At 42.1% G+C, this 17,500-nt stretch overlaps 1 protein-coding gene and 1 long non-coding RNA gene across 2 annotated transcripts in view; both read left to right on the forward strand.

Moving 5' to 3' along the window:
- The window catches only part of LOC138968314 (uncharacterized), a 4,819-nt gene extending 251 nt beyond the window's left edge, over nt 1-4,568 (forward strand). The window contains exons 1-3 of the long non-coding RNA XR_011456133.1: nt 1-128; nt 3,845-3,909; nt 4,500-4,568. The exon at nt 1-128 is cut by the window's left edge and continues 251 nt beyond it. This is a non-coding gene — a long non-coding RNA (uncharacterized lncRNA). The remainder of the gene's footprint in view (nt 129-3,844; nt 3,910-4,499) is intronic.
- Nucleotides 4,569-5,259: 691 nt separating this feature from the next.
- The window catches only part of LOC138969599 (glycine receptor subunit alpha-4-like), a 14,967-nt gene continuing 2,726 nt past the window's right edge, over nt 5,260-17,500 (forward strand). The window contains exons 1-5 of the mRNA XM_070342455.1: nt 5,260-5,283; nt 7,081-7,307; nt 14,397-14,479; nt 15,779-15,910; nt 17,199-17,383. Coding sequence (XP_070198556.1) covers nt 5,260-5,283; nt 7,081-7,307; nt 14,397-14,479; nt 15,779-15,910; nt 17,199-17,383 — 651 coding nt within the window. The remainder of the gene's footprint in view (nt 5,284-7,080; nt 7,308-14,396; nt 14,480-15,778; nt 15,911-17,198; nt 17,384-17,500) is intronic.

Genomic DNA, 17,500 nt, shown 5'->3' on the forward strand with positions numbered 1-17,500 from the left:
AGCATTGTCCAGAAGAAGATGAGTGGTATGGTCTTTGCTGCATACTGTGGTCAAATGTGGAGACTGACCATTCATTTTTCTTTGGTCACCTTCACGTGCTGTTCCCGGCAACATCACCATCCCACAAAGTAAGTGCACATTTTTTTTAAAATTATTATTATACATTATTTGTATCTTTGACAAAAAATGAAATTTTACACAGATCGAGACAGTCAGTGTACCTCCGAGGCAGTCGAGGTGAACAATTACTGTCGAAATATGTGTAACATGTCAAAGTTTGGTCAAAAATACAAATAACATTTATGTATTGATCGATTGTGTTAGATTTCCTTTTAATTTTTTCCCGATTGAAGGGACACAAACGTGCACTATTTTGTAGTCTCGGCTGGCCGCCTATGAGTTTGTGTCGGACTCTGAGGTCACATGGCCGAAAGATGGAAAATCCAATGTTCAATCGATACATTATTGTATGTATTTTTTTGTCTCATGTAATAACCTGACTGTCTGCTAATTGTTTAATCATTTCTGACTGCAATTTTGTTTTGAAGTGCCAAAGTTTCGTGCAGCCAGCTTTGTTAGGTAGCCTTCGCGAAATCGACTTCGGCCAATTGATATCAGGTTAACTCATTGTCTCCTAGGTACGGATATATCCGTACCCACTCCCATGGCTCTATCTGACCTGGTACGAATATATCCGTACCAACTCCTATGGCTCTATCTGACCTGGTACGGATATATCCGTACCCTCTCCTATGGCTCTATCTGACCTGGTACGAATATATCCGTACCCTCTCCTATGGCTCTGTCTGACCTGGTACGGATATATCCATACACACATTCACTTCAGTCGCTAACGTCTATCTAACGCCTGCATTCCAGCGTGTTGATGCACAGTTTCTACACAGTTACTACAATTCTGAGTGACCTGCTGCACCACAGCTGGTCTCGGCTAAAAAAAACAACTTGGTCAACATATGTGGGGCAGAAAGTGTTACAGCGACATCTTCTATTATTCAAACTAAGAAATTACCCTATTCTCGATTGGATTCAAGTAGACCCAAGTTGACGATGCTAAATGACCGATGGAAATGAGGAGTGACGCCGTGTTTCTTCAAGAAATCCCCCTTCCCTCGTTAACCGCCATCTAAATGAAGGATCAAACATTTTATTTTGGAACGTAAGCAGTCTATCTGTTTGGAGTGTGATCATGTTTAACCTTCACCGGATCACGCTTTGGACTACACAGTCCGGATGATGTGGGTCGTGTACGACCCATACTTTGCAAAGAAAGATTCAACGTAAAAAGTATGGGTCGTACACGACCCACGCCATCCGAATAGGAATAAACGCTTTGCCGCCTCCTTGTAGAGTATGGGTCGTACACGACCCACACCATCCGAATAAGGACAAACAGCGTAATATTCCTTACGTAATTCCATATGGGTCGTCCACGACCCACGTCATCCGGACTGTGTAGTTCAAATTACGTCATTGTTTATTTGTTTATTTGTTTGGTTTAAACTGTTTTATTCAACGTTTGTGCATTATTTACCCAAAAAATGCATATTGAGTAAACAACAACAAGCATAATGCTTATAGTAGTGTTTACAGTTTTCTAGAAAATTACATATAATATAAATGGCGGCTATTGTACAGTTTAAATGAAAAGCAAGCAAACATGAAAAGAAAATTGAATGAAAATTGTACATCAAAACAAAAATCCGTTTAAGAATAAGAGATAGGGAGGGAGAGAGGGAGAGAGGGAGGGAGGGAGGGGGAAAGTGAGAGAGAGGGGGAGAGTGAGAGAGAGAGAGAGAGAGAGAGAGAGAGAGAGAGAGAGAGAGAGAGAGAGAGAGAGAGAGAGAGAGAGAGAGAGAAAGAGAGAGAGAGAGAGAGAGAGACGAGTAGACGTATCGATTTTGCTTTCACTTTACATGTTTATCTGTTCGAAACGGCCAATAAATTCCTGCACTGTTACAAAGATTTTTTTGTTAATTTTTGTTTGCAAGGAGGGGTTTCCATGAAGTAGAATATCTGTGTGTATGAGGTTGTTGGTTAGTTTGTTGATTGTGTTGTTTCTTGCAGCTAAGTGTAAACGGCATTCTAGTAAGAAGTGTGTTGCAGTTTCTGTTCCATCACCACAGTCGCATACGCTGTTTTCCGCAAGGTGTCGCTCAACTAAGTCTTTCTTTAGATCGCTAATATTAAGTCTCATTTTTGTGTGGATTATTTGTGTTTGTCGACTGCCACTGTAGAAGTAAACGGGAATTTGTGTGTCGTCTTTTGTTAAGTAATGTTTAAATTCCCCGAGGGAGTCGGTTAACTGTATTTGTTCAGGTTCCAGAGTACTGTTGTCGAAGGAAAAAAGGATGTTTTGTACGTTTCTGTTCGATGTGGGGGTATACTTCGTTCTAAGGGGCGGCGTCTGTGGTAGGGGTTGTTGGCTGCTACGAGAGGTGGGAGTGCTGCTTTTAGGTATGGGGGGGTCTTGTCGTGAATAATTTTATGGAACATTGTTAGTTTATGACGGTTACGCCTTTCAGATAATAATTGGAGTTTATTTGTTTATTTGTTTGTTTGTTTGTTTGTTTGTTTACAAAGATAATCTTTCAAAAGTTGGCCAATAGGAAGGTCATAATTTTGATGATTGGAGATTACATGAAGTCTCAATTAAAAACTCCAAATAGTGTAAGAGATAAAGACGATTGTGTGAGGCTCTGGGTCGTCCACGACCCACGAAGCACGGTGAAGGTTAAGACATCACAGACCTGCATCTCCACCGTAAACTGAAGTGTACCTCTTTTAAACACACTTTCTGGAACCAGTTGTGATATGATTCAACTAGCAAAAGTAGCACACATGGTAAACACTATTTTGTAAACACTTTATAGTCGGTCATAATGTGTACCGTTCTTTAAGGCGATGTGTGGCACTAAAATAAAACTTGGAGAATACATGGAATAACCTAGTATTCTTGATAGTTATTGAAGTGACTTGAAACAATGAATGAAAAATGTGTAAATATTAATGGACACAGATCGCCGTTGCTATGAAAACAGGCACCATATTGGATTTCTAGGAAACGGTTTTACAGCGACATCATACATCAGAAATGCATGATATTTGGCACAAAGATACACATGACTTTTATCTACAATCATATATGACGATATTTTTACTATAAAAAACTACAGTTGAATTTATATTATTTTTGTAATTTCTAACCGCATATTCATTATTCCTTATTCAAAAAATGAATATAAATTCAACTGTAGTCTTTTCTCAACAAATCGTTCTATAGGATTGTAGTTAAAAGTCATGTGTATCGGTGTGCCAAATAGCAAGCATTTCTGATGTATGATGTTGCTTTAAACCCGTTTCCTAGAAATCCAATATGGCGCTGTTTAAGCCAGTTTACATAGCAACGGCAGTCTATGTCCTGTAGTATTCACATATTTTTCATTTCTTTCCATAAGTCACTTCAATAACTACCCAGAAAACTAAGTTATTCCATGTATTCTCCAAGTTTAATGTTGGTGATTTTAGTGCCTCAGATCGCCTTAAAGGCACGTGGAGACAGTTCGGCTCGCCGTGCGTATGTTTGTGATAATGTAATGTTGTGCAATGAGTATTATATGAAAAAGAAAAGAAAATTTCAAATAATAATTATGTACATGGCTATTTACAACTGCTCTGGATTAGGCTTGCGGGTGGGGTGGGGGGGGGGGTGGTTGGCGACTGAACGTCATCGTGCTTGTCACAAACTGGAATCCAGCTCAGATTAAATACCCTCTTCCTTTCAAAAAGAAGTTCTCGTCATATTGTTTTGCCTATTTAATTGCAGATCTGAATTTCTTGCCGACTTATTGCTCGACTACAATCATCAAATACCGCCTATGTTTGAAAGAGGTGAGCATTCGATTTTGTCTTCTTATGTTTTGGTGTGGATGAGTGGATGTGGTGAAATGGTTGGCTGGCTGGTCCGTGTCTTTGTTCCTACTTTCTTTCGTGGAAGATTGAATAGGAATGCTGGTAAAAAAGATGCTACCAACGAACCTTACCGCGAAATAACTTATAGATATTGATAATTCGCTTTAAAGAAAGCAAACGCACGCACGCACGCACGCACGCACGCATGCACGCACGCACGTACGTACGCACGCACGCGCGCACACACGCACACACACACACACACACACACACATAATTACACACACACACACACTAACACATAATTACACACACACACACAAACACACATACACACATACACACGCACGCACGCGCACACGCACACACACACACGCACACACACAAACACACATACACACACACAAACACACACATACACACACACAAACACACACACACACACACACACACACACACACACACACACATTCACACACTAATAATCCTGTAGCAGGTTGACATTCTGCTTTGTGCGAAAATCTATGCCGAAAAAAGTTAATCGGCGTGTGATTATGTTTTCTTTGCAGGAAATGTCTGCGACGTGACTGTCAGCGTGTTTATCAACAGCGTCAACTCTATCACAGAGGCGGATATGGCAAGTACCACTGTCTGTGTGTGTGTGTGTGTGTGTGTGTGTGTGTGTGTGTGTGTGTGTGTGCGTTTGTGTGTGTGCGTTTGTGTGTGCGAGTGTGAGTGTGTTTGTGTGGGTGTGTTTGTGTGTGTGTGTGTGTGCGTGCGTGCGTGCGTGCGTGCGTGTGTGTGTGCGTGCGTGTGTGCGTGCATGTGTGTGTGTGTCTGTCTGTCTGTCTGTGTGTGTGTGTGTGTCTGTGTGTGTGTGTCTGTGTGTGTGTGTGTTTGCATATGTGTGTGTTTATGGTGTGTTTGTGTGTGTGTGTCTGTGTCTGTGTGTGTGTGTGTGTGTGTGTGTGTGTGTGTGTGTGTGATTGCGTGCGTGTGCCTGCGTGCCTGCGTGTGCGTGTGTGTATGTATGTGTGTGTTATCGGGGAGTTATAACAAAGTTAAGGGTAAGCCCTCATCTCTTCACTCCCGGCATTGGCTCCGTCTCGTAAATTGTGCACGAGGATCAAGACTTCACGGCAACTCAAGCTGTGATGCAGTCTAAGATGACATCATAGGTTGTGCTGACATGGCCTTGACACTGGGATGGGGGGAAGGCGAGAAAGTTTTTTTAAAATATTTTTGTCTTATTCAATGTCCAATCAAAAATGTTGTTTTATCATCGTTGACAGACAGATTGGATGCGTCAAAGACCCTTTTTTCATTATAATGGAAAATAAAGTGTCGTCACAGGTATTGTTATTGTTAGAAGATGATATGAAATAAAGACCATTGGGTCGACGTACTGTAAATGTTACGTATCGTTTTGTCAATTCTGAATTTTGGAACGTTTGATATTAACTGTAGGCCTAAGTAGGGTTTCTCCCCCAAAACTCTACTTCAGTACCGTCAGTATCAAACGGTGCGGTAAAACTCTACCGAAGTACAGTATAGCATAGAACCTCTACTTGTGTAGAGTGTATGGAAACCTGCATGAAGTGCACTTCAGGAGAGTTTTCCCGCGCCGTTTGACGCAGTTAGTAGTGGTGGATAAGACATCGGGCTCCTAATCGGAAAGTCGTGAGTTCAAATCCTTAAGGGTTAAGGGTGGAGATTTGTCCGATCTCCCAGGTCAACTTATGTGCAGAACTGCTAGTGCCTCATCCCCCTTTGTGTGTACACGCAAGTGCACGACCAAGTGCACATGGAAAAGATCCTGTAATCCATGTCAGAGTTTGATGGGTTATGGAAACACGAAAATACCCAGCATGCTTCCCCCAAAACCGGCGTATGCTGCCTGAATGGCGAGGTAAAAAGTTAAAACGGTCGTACACGTAAACATCCACTCGTGCAAAAACATGAGTGAACGTGGGAGTTTCAGCCCTTGATCAAAGAAGAAGAAATGGCGCGCCATAGATATGTCCCTCCTTGCACTGACAGACTTTACTCTCTGGTCCCATCTCGCTAGTGGCCACAGCTTGTCTTGTCGTTAATCTAATCCTTCATGCAAATTGCACAAACTGTTTTGGCATTCCCAAGACAGAGCCATTCTTGGGATTGACGTGAACTGTGGACCCTCGATTCAAGATTCAAGAGCTCTGCAAAACTCAAAAAAGTCCACTATAGTTGATTGCTCTAGTGTTGTTGTTGGTTTTTTTTTTTTTTTTTTTTTTTTTTTGGGGGGGGGGGGGGTCTTTCTCAAAAACAATCCTTGTTTCCAGGAGAAATTTGATTTTCGAAACCCCGAAGATTGGCCTGCTATTCATTTTTCGTTTTATATTCTTCATGCAAAGTAATATTCTCCAGATGTTGCTTCACATGACGGTTTGAGACCCAACAATAACATAACAATACGATCTCTCTGTCTCTGTCTCTCTTTTTCTTTGAAAACGTCCCATCTCTAACCGCCCGTTTGTCTCTCGGTCGTCTGCCAGTTTATTTAGTGTTTCTTTTCCTGTGAATCTCCTCTTTCTCTCGCAATCGAAGAAAAGCGCATGTGGGCATGCTTTCCCTCTCAGTCTCGGGCACTAATGTTAAATTCAATTCACATGTGTGTCTGTACCTCCTCATACTTTTTGGTCGTATATAGACAGTTCCTTTGAAAGAGGTTAGCGGCAAACAAGTATGAACATTTCAAACTCAATCAATCAAATAGACGATGTTAGGAAATAACTCGTGTGGGTCGTGTGAAAAAGTGAATACTCTTGCTTTTATTGAGGCAAACTTTCCCACGTGACATTATAGGCCAGGCACTAGCGAGAGGTTTTTCTGAAACAGGTTGACACGGAGCACGTGTGAAACGTTTACCTCAATGAAAGCAAGACTATTCACTCTTTCACAAACCAAACAAACATGATAAAGTTATTTCCGAATATCGTGTTTTTCATTGAATGAGTTTGACATTTTGATACGTATGTGCCGCCTCTTTCATACGACCAGCAAGAGAGAGTATTCTCTGTCTTCTTTAACACACAAAAAGTATGAGGAGGTACAAACACAAATGGGACCTGAAATTTACATTTCCGGAGTTCATCTATTCTGTTCTTTCAGGAATTCACGACAGACCTTATAGTGGAACAGCGATGGACGGACGAAAGACTGGACTTCAGAGAGAAGGTCAGCAGTCCGTTCTTGGAGCTGGACTCTCGTCTGACGGACCGGATATGGATCCCTGACCTGTACTTTGTCAACGAGAAGCAGTCTGCCTTCAGGGAAGTGTCCACGCCGAACAAAATGCTGCACCTCTACCGTAATGGCAGCGTGGTTTACAAAGCAAGGTACGAACACCATGATCTTGACTATAATCATCACCATTATTAAATAACAAGAAAGGGCCGGTTAGTTGTTCATACCTGTCAAGTCTTACGTTTCGTTTCGCGTAATTCTTACGGAATTTTGATGTTTTTCAAGTCTTACGGCGTATGCCGAAGATCTTACGGTTTTTACAAAACAATTTGGTCAAATGAAAAAAAAGATCGCAAAGGTTCGTCGGAGAACAAAGTAACAGCTAAATAATCTCGCGGTAACTGATCCGGCGGAAGTACAAGGCAACGCGCATGCGCACACCGTCAGCGCGATCTGACTGAGTACTGTGCGACAACGCTTGACCACACGCGACCTCAAATTAAAGCAGTTACATGTACTATTGTTGTTGTTCTCGGTATCTTCAAGGTATTTTCTCACGTTGTACGAAGTTTTAAGCCATAGAAATGAAACTAAGGGAGTTGTGATGCATTTTCGAAGAGCTAGCGATCGAAAGTGAAAGTAGCCGAATTCCTGTCACCTCCGATCATGTCGGACTTGTTTTTAGAACACGCGCGACCTCAAACTAAAGCATTTACATGTACTCTTTTTTGTTTTTCTAGTATCTACACAGTATTTTCTCACGTTGTACCTAGTGTGAAGCCATATAAATAAAGATAAGGGCGTTATGATGCATTTTCGAAGAGGTAGAGAGCGAAAGTTGGCACCGGATGTCTGTCACAACCGATCATATACGACTTGTTTTTAAAACATGCGCGACCTCAAACTAAAGCATTTACATGTCATATTTTTGTTGATCTGGTATTTGTCCTTGATTGTTGAGACACACATGAGTTTCTGGCTTGTAACTTGTGTGTTTTACATGTTCTGTTTGGATAAAAATGTTCTCTTTTGTGGTGGGGGTTTCCATTCATGATTCAATCACTGTGCTCAATGAAGGAATGTTGTTAAAACACACTTGTCTTGTGCCTTTACTATCAAGTGGTGTTTTTGTGCATTCTGGTAAAAAAAAATTGTGAGGGGTGTAAATCACTAAATTTGTGTCTGGTTGGAAGTGTACTGTCTTTGTACAATTTAGGTGATTCTGGGTACAATAAATTTACATTTAAACATGCTTTGCATTTCAAAATTACATAAAACAGAGCAGTTCAGTGTTGAGAAAAGTGTGTTTTTCTTATGTGTGAAATAAGGCTGATTTCTTGTTTTTGTGTGTGTGTGTGTGCATGTATTTAGTTGTGGTGATTAATCTAACGACTTCTGTAATGTTGCACGTTGTCTTATGCTTTTTGGTGCAAACTTATGGTCTTGTTAGCAAAATCTTATGGTGAGAGTCCACAAGAGCTTGACAGGTATGGTTGTTGAAACTCAGAAACAAAGGGAATTAAGCGATCTAACGACATGTTTAATAGACTAAGTGAGAGTAATGCAGAACCAATCTCCAATTTTAGTTGGAACGTTTAATTTTTGACAAAACCAGAATTCACAAATACATCGACCAAAAGGTATTTATGACGGGCAGACCGACAAATAATTATTAGATAAATGGAAAAAAAACGAAAGGAACTTATCTGATAATGTTTTGGGTACGATTTCTGGCAAGGCGATGCCGTCAGAGACTCGGAGGCACTGATATCAAAACTTTACACACACACACACACACACACACACACACCATATGCGCGCAAGTAAGTGCTCCAAATAAATGGAAACGTCAATAAACAGAAAGTGCAGTAAGTCTCCTGGCAACGGAAAGAAGTAGAATCCTTTAATTAACAAACGAATTTCAGAAGTTGGTGTCTATATACAGAGTGCTTAATTATTTTCATTTGTTTGTTTGATTGGAGCAAGGTAGTGTTTGCTTTTGGGATAGCGGTTTCTTGTTTCTGTCAAATTGTAATTAACACGGTATCGATCGTGATGGCAGCGACTGTCACTAAGCCAGGTACTGTTTGCTTGTGGTTGGTTAAATGGGTTAGCTTGATTTGTTTCCTGTCCGTTTGTGTTTGCTCTCTCTCTCTCTCTCTCTCTCTCTCTCTCTCTCTCTCTCTCTCTGTACATGTACATATTATATAATATCACAATTACTTTTTCTGATGGACTAGATAGTCCACCAGTATTACATTTATGTTTGTCCTTGACGTTGTTTTTGCCACGTTTTTCCCCCCATTGCAAGGGGCATGTTGCCTAAATGCAATAAACTCGTTAATCGTTAATCTCTCTCTCTCTCTCTCTCTCTCTCTCTCTCTCTCTCTCTCTCTCTCTCTCTCTCTCTCTCTCTCTCTCTCTCTCTCTCTCTCTCTCTCTCTCTTGTTTAATTTGTTTATTTGTCATGTTGCTTTACTTGTTTATCATTTATTAGACATTTGTATTAGAAGTAAGGACCGGTTGTAAGAAAAGGCGTTGCCTTAAACCTCTATCCTTGAAAAATAAAGTTTCATCATCATCATCATATCTCTCTCTCTCTCTCTCTCTCTCTCTCTCTCTCTCTCTCTCTCTCTCTCTCTCTCTCTCTCTCTCTCTCTCTCTCTCTCTCTCTCTCTCTCGTAACTGTTTGTGAGTGTAGATTTGCGGGTGTGTTTCTGTTAGTTTGTTCTTCTGTGTTTGTGTTCTTTCTTGTCTGTCTGCCCGCTTACGTCTGATACTGTATCAACATGTTCAGTTCACACAGGTTCTCGCAATATTCTGCTCGTCTTCTGTCCGTTTCAGCAAAGTGTGTGCGTGCTTCGTGGAAACTGTTCTCGGAAAAAGCAGAAAAAAGGGAAATACTTCTTTTTTTTTAAAAGAAGAAATAGTAAGAAAGATAGAAGAGAAAAACAACAGCAGAGAAAGACAGTGCAGCGAAACGAAGAATAAAAGAAAGAAAAGAAAGAAGTAAAAAGAAAACAATGCCATTCAAAGGGGGAACTAGAAATAAAAGAATAACATCCAATTCGATTTCCCTGAGGTAAATGTGACACATTATTATTTGGGTTGCAGGTTATTTGCATTAAGACCCGGGATTGCGCGTGGCTGAAGTAACAGCTGGGAGATCGCATCACCCCATTGATTTTCTCGCCAACATGAATAAGAGTGCGCGACACGAAATGAATGTCTAAATGGTAGCATCCTTTTTGTGTAAACTATCTAGTAAACTTCCACAGATCTTGTCCAGGGTTTGTTAGTTGGCTAGAGCATCCATCCACTTTCGAATACCCAAAAATATACAGCCTGTTTGTTTGTTTGTTTGTAATTGTAATGAGATTGTAATTATTTTCTCAGATTAACATAAATGTCATTTACGATCAACAAAGATCACACTCTGAGCAGAAATCAGCCAAGCTGTAGACTTGTGGTATTGCTCTAAGATCAGCCAAGCTGTAGACTTGTGGTACTCCTCTAAGATCAGCCAAGCTGTAGACTTGTGGTATTCCTCTAAGATCAGCAAAGCTGTAGACTTGTGGTACTCCTCTAAGATCAGCAAAGCTGTAGACTTGTGGTATTCCTCTAAGATCAGCCAAGCTGTAGACTTGTGGTATTCCTCTAAGATCAGCAAAGCTGTAGACTTGTGGTACTCCTCTAAGATCAGCAAAGATGTAGACTTGTGGTATTCCTCTAAGATCAGCCAAGCTGTAGACTTGTGGTACTCCTCTAAGATCAGCCAAGCTGTAGACTTGTGGTACTCCTCTAAGATCAGCAAAGCTGTAGACTTGTGGTATTCCTCTAAGATCAGCCAAGCTGTAGACTTGTGGTATTCCTCTAAGATCAGCCAAGCTGTAGACTTGTGGTACTCCTCTAAGATCAGCCAAGCTGTAGACTTGTGGTACTCCTCTAAGATCAGCCAAGCTGTAGACTTGTGGTATTCCTCTAAGATCAGCCAAGCTGTAGACTTGTGGTATTTCTCTAAGTGGAAGGATGTCCTCATCCCATATAAAAGCAGGGACTGGCCTTTTTCACAGCAGAGATGCCGTTTGACATCTGTATTCGGCAAAACATCGAATCTCATTTCAACAAAGTTGCCAAAACACGTTGCCGTCGACGCGTTATTTAGGCAAAATTGCCGAACTTTTTAACGGTAAGGAGAGCGTAACTCAAAGGACTATCTAAAACTTCCGAAAATTGCCGACATTATCATAAGAGTTTCGGCAAAGTTGGCGGAGAAGATAGATCCCGGTAGCGTCCCTCTTATACCCGAAGTCTTTTGGCCGAACATTCAGCGCCATAGCTTCGTACAGCGAGCTTCGTGAATAAGACTTAACCCAATTGATATGAGAGTTTGCCCCGTGTATACAGCCTGGACCGATATGAGAGTTTGCCCCGTGTATACAGCCTGGACTGATATGAGAGTTTGCCCCGTGTATACAGCCTGGACTGATATGAGAGTTTGCCCCGTGTATACAGCCTGGACTGATATGAGAGTTTGCCCCGTGTATACAGCCTGGACTGATATGAGAGTTTGTCCCGTGTATACAGCCTGGACTGATATGAGAGTTTGCCCCGTGTATACAGCCTGGACTGATATGAGAGTTTGTCCCGTGTATACAGCCTGGACTGATATGAGAGTTTGCCCCGTGTATACAGCCTGGACTGATATGAGAGTTTGCCCCGTGTATACAGCCTGGACTGATATGAGAGTTTGCCCCGTGTATACAGCCTGGACTGATATGAGAGTTTGTCCCGTGTATACAGCCTGGACTGATATGAGAGTTTGCCCCGTGTATACAGCCTGGACTTATATGAGAGTTTGCCCCGTGTATACAGCCTGGACTGATATGAGAGTTTGCCCCGTGTATACAGCCTGGACTGATATGAGAGTTTGCCCCGTGTATACAGCCTGGACTTATATGAGAGTTTGCCCCGTGTATACAGCCTGGACTGATATGAGAGTTTGCCCCGTGTATACAGCCTGGACTGATATGAGAGTTTGCCCCGTGTATACAGCCTGGACTGATATGAAAGTTTGCCCCGTGTATACAGCCTGGACTGATATGTGACTTAAAGCCATATGTACTCGATGACTATACACGCTAATTGCTTTACCAACAGCTGGAGACATGCTAAATTAAGTTCCCTGCAAAATATTGTGGTCTAGGACCCCTTCAATGTTGAGATATGTTAATTTTCATTTTGATCTGGATCGTCCTATTTATAGATTTGCCAACAGAGGTAGCGTTGACGCAAGGGAAATAACTCCGCGTCTTTGTTTACATCCAAAGTTTTTGAGACTCTAAAACAAGCTGTAATGCATGTATATGGTCCGCGCATGGCGACATATCGTCATTACATGGTCTTATGGTGCGTTTGACATCGATTATGGGCAAACTACACTTTGTAAACACGGGAGCGCGTACATATGCCTTTAAGGTCCAAGATCTACCATTTATTTCCTCATCAGCAGCCCTGAAAGAGGCGAGTATTTTACTCGCCATGGCGAGTAGAATCATGTAAGGCCTAAACAAAAAAATAGGTGTGGTTACGGTAACCCGACCTACCCTATTTTTAGGGGCCGACCCTATAACTTGTTATTACATTTGTAAAAAAAAATTTAAAAATTTAAAATTTAAAAAAAAAAACCGTGCAGAAAACGCAATGAAAGCGAAAGCGCTCGAGTCGCACACTTATTTCCCTATCAAGTAGGTTTAATTTGTACACATTAGAAAAAAAAGTTTAAAAAAAAAAGTGATTCCTACCCTATTTTTTTTGGCTATGTTACCTTAACCACATCTTTTTTTTTTCTTTTTTTTTGCCTAACTGGCGAGTAGAAATGTTCATCTACTCGCCAAATGCGTGCAAAGTTGCTGAAACAAATTGTTGGCTTGGCTTGTAAAGTTTACTCTCTGCCGTCTGGCGAGTAAATGTTCAGAATCACGAAGGCTAGTGCACCATTTTGTTGTTGTTGACGTTTAGGGCTGATCAGATGAGGACCACTTGGCGCAACAGGATGAAGGATATGCGTTTGATGTATCACAATACTGAAATATAATATTGCGGATTACAAAATCGTCTACACGGGAAGGAGGGTATCTCTAAACTTTGAACATTATACGCAAAAACAAGGAATACAGCGATCACAGCTAAGTGTACAGTGCCTGGGGTGAAATCTCATCATCCTGTGAGCAGATCACCACTTGCGTGTCATTGTGATTGCATTCCGAATGGCTGACAGGCGTGACGATAAAAACTGTGAATTTCTGCTTTTTAATCTGTTGATGATTTGTTTTTGTTTATTTTTCTGTCAGCCTTCCTCTCTGTTATAATCTGTCTGTCTGGCTCTCACTTGTAACGAGTCTCTCTTCTCTCTGTCACTGTATATCTCTGTCTGTCTGGCTCTCACTTGTAACGAGTCTCTCTTCTCTCTGTCACTGTATATCTCTGTCCGTCTGTCTTGTATTTGTTTGCTTATTTGTTCGATTGTTTGCTTATTTTTCCGTTAGTTCTACTCGTATATCATGTATGTATTCGAATTTTGTATAAGATGTAAGGACAGGTTGTAAGAAAAGGCATGGCCTTTAACCTCTATCTTTGTAAAATAAAGTTCCATCATCATCATCATCATCATCATCATCATCATCATCATCATCATCATCATCATCATCATCTCTATCTCTCTGTCCCTGTATGCCTAATGCCAAAACCAACTACCCCCGCCATATAAGAGTTTCCTCTTCTCTTTCTCTTCTCTTCTGTTCACTATAATCTCCTCTCTAGTGTTCCCTTGACAGAATCATCCCAAGGAAACATCTCTTGCAATGGGTGATTTGTGTGACGAGAAGAATGTTCACAAAACTGTGGAGTGTTCAACCTTCTGTTTATTGTTCCCTCTGTTTTTTGTTTTTGTTTTTTTTGTCAGTATGTCTGTCTCTCTCATTTGTGAAGACTCTCTCTCTCTCTCTCTCTCTCTCTCTCTCTCTCTCTCTCTCTCTCTCTCTCTCTCTCTCTCTCTCTCTCTCTCTCACTCTCTCTCTCTCTCTCTCTCTCTCTCTCTCTCTCTCTCTCTCTCTCTCTCTCTCTCTCTCTCTCTCTTTTGTATCTCTGTCTCTGTCTCTGTATTTTTTCTGTCTCTCTCTTTCGTTCGAAGGAATAAAATAACAAAACTGCTGGTTTTTTCCTCTCCATTTTGTTTCCAGAATGTTAGTGACAGCTTCGTGTCCAATGGATCTGCACAATTATCCAATGGACCGACAACTCTGCTCGCTTTTCATCCAAAGTTGTAAGTATAATCTCTTACCTCCCTTACACCATATTTTTTTTTCTTCTTTACACCTGTTCCTTGTCCCGTTGTGCTCTCACACCGCCCCGTCCCTGCACTCACTGCTCCAACCACCTCTGAATTTCGTTCCGCTGCCAGACTTGTCGAATTTACAGACGCTCCAGGGGGGGATGTTGGGTCGCTGCGGTAGGCTACCCTCGGAATATGACACTGCACTTCTGCTGAGTTACTTCGACGGTGTTCAGTAGTGGGTCTGTCCCGAGCTAGCGGACGCAGCCCACTACCTACTATGCCCCCTACAAACGACATTGACTTTAAGTCGCGGAGCCAGACTGAGTGAGCGTCCCCTCCAAAGAGCAGACCGCCACAACGTCCCTCCGTCGACCCCCCAGAACGTCACACGTTGAAGACTGACAGCAGAACTACTATTCAGGGAAGGATCGAACAGGAACACTGAGACCAAGGTCACCATGAGAGCTCCGGGCATAAAGGGCCACAAGAGCAAGGACAATTTATATTTTCGATGATTAATGAGATGAGGATGCTTATAATGATGATGCTTTGGATTTCCAATTTGGTTTTTGAGACTACGTGACAGGACAGCACTCTACGCTTACTGTGATAATATATCCTGGCGTCAATGCAACCAGGCCCGAGAACTGCCGCACCTGCGGTGTTGGTCAGGTATACACAACCTGAGCACCCTCAAAATCGCATTCGAATGACACTCGGCTGTGTGATCCCAGCCTTCCCATAGGAACCATAGCACTTCCACTCTGGGTAGGAGCCGACCGTAGCCCGAAAAACCCACATGACCCTGATGGGATTCGAACCCACGACCTCCCGGCCCGCAGCCCGATGCGCTAACCACTGCGCTACGGGGGCCGGTTACACCATTTCTTAGCTGCCATAGTTCTCAACAATCCGCAAAACGATCATAAATCTTCTTTGCAAAATTAATTTTGAGGGACCCCACACACAGATAAACTAGTCAGTGAAGGAAAAAGAGAACAGAAGGTAAAACCTCGAGTCATGCCACAACAAGAATTTGGATTTTGCTCAATTCATGGTAAGAGTGTTTATATGCGCGCGCGCGTGTGTGTGTGTGTGTGTGTGTGTGTGTGTGCTGCTAGTTTGCCCGTGCAGATGTGCGCACAAAGCGACTGTTATAAACAATTGCTTCTGCTTTAATACACGCGTTTGTTTACTTCTCTCTCTGTGTGCTTATCAGTTTGCATGTCTGATTACCCGCCTGTTTGACTATGTGTCTGACTATGTGTCTGTCTGTGTGTACACCAGTCGGGTTCAGCACCAAGAGTCTGATGTTTCACTGGTCTGCCACACCACTACACACCCGCTCACTGATCCAGCTGTCCCACTTCACACTGCTCACCACTCACCAAACACTATGTGACGGACTCACCGAGGATGGTGAGTACACTGCTACCTGTCACGTGAAGCCCCTGTGACTAGATAATACAGCCGAACCTGTCTAAAACGATCCCCCAAGGGACCTGCCAAAAGGGGTCCTTATGGGCAGGCTGTCGTTGTGGAAAAGTGAATCATAGAAGACAGAACCTCGTTTGTGTTTCTTTGGGCTGGTTGTGATGGGCTGGTTGTGATGGGCTGGTTGTGATGGGCAGGTGGTCGTGAGGTGCTCGCCAGTGCAGGTTTGACTGCATTGTCCAACTTTGGACATCTAATATTCTCATTGAAAATTAAATCATTATAATATATATACCTTCCTTCTAATTCAAACCATCATGGAAACCATCACAAATCTGTCAGATCTTACTTTAAACTGTTTTAAGCGCGCATTCAAAAACTTAGCTCCTTGGATTTAAATTACATGCATGCGGTATTGCCATTTGAAAGTCTTCAGTAAAGACGTGCTTTAACCAAAAGCATGGACAGATCTGCAGTGATTTATTAACAGCTATTGGGTTTTCAGCGTAGCAATAGGGTCCGATATTTAGACGAGACAAGTATAATGCCGACGAGTTTAGGCAGAAACACACACACACACACACACACACACACACACACACACACACACACACACACACACACACACACACACACACACACACACACACACACACACACACACACACACACACACACACATATATATATATATATATAGTTTAATGCTGTACCAAATGTGTGGGTATTACATAGTCAGTTGCCACATTGATAAGTCTTCTTCTTCTTCTTCGTTCATAGGCTGAAACTCCCACGGTCACTTATGTATTTGCACGAGTGGGTTTTTACGTGAATGAACATTTTTACCCCGCCATTCAGGCAGCCATACGTCGCTTTCGGAGAAAATTAGTCATCAAAATTCCTACTCTGCAAAGAAAACAGCAGGCTACCCATTGTTGGTGTGCACAAAGAGGTAACGTTTTGCTGAATAATTATGCAGACCGACAAAGTTATTTTTTACAAAAATGTATCAGCCTCACATTGCCAAGCTGAACTTAAAAGCGCCAGGCTGTTGTTTTTTGGGCGCGTCTGCTCTATCCTTTGAAAATAGCCTGGAGACGTCTGTGGTAATTTATGATGTATTTTATTTTCAAGAAGTAAAGTACAGTACAAACAGCGGCATCTTGAGATCTTTACAGCTCAGAAAATGGTAAGTTAACACGTTAACATGTACAAGTCTTGTAGAATAAATTTTATTACGTATTACAACACTTTACATTCCCTTCTTCTGCAGGTAACTTCACGTGCCTTCAGGTGGATTTTTACCTGCAGCGACACCTGAGTTTCTACCTGCTCCAGGTGTACATGCCCAGCAGCCTGGTGGTGGTCATGTCCTGGCTGTCGTTCTGGGTCCACCCGGGCGCCGTGTCGGGTAGAACCTCTCTGGGTATACTCACCGTGCTCACCATTACTAAACAGGTACCACTAGTCTTGAACCTGAAGGCACACTCCTACTCGTGAAAATATGTTTTAACTTAAAAGTTTTAATACCGGTACTGGACTCTGTCTCAAGATAATGACTTTGTTCAGAGTTGT

Source organism: Littorina saxatilis, linkage group LG6 (assembly GCF_037325665.1).
Source record: "Littorina saxatilis isolate snail1 linkage group LG6, US_GU_Lsax_2.0, whole genome shotgun sequence".
NCBI classification, from domain to species: domain Eukaryota; kingdom Metazoa; phylum Mollusca; class Gastropoda; order Littorinimorpha; family Littorinidae; genus Littorina; species Littorina saxatilis.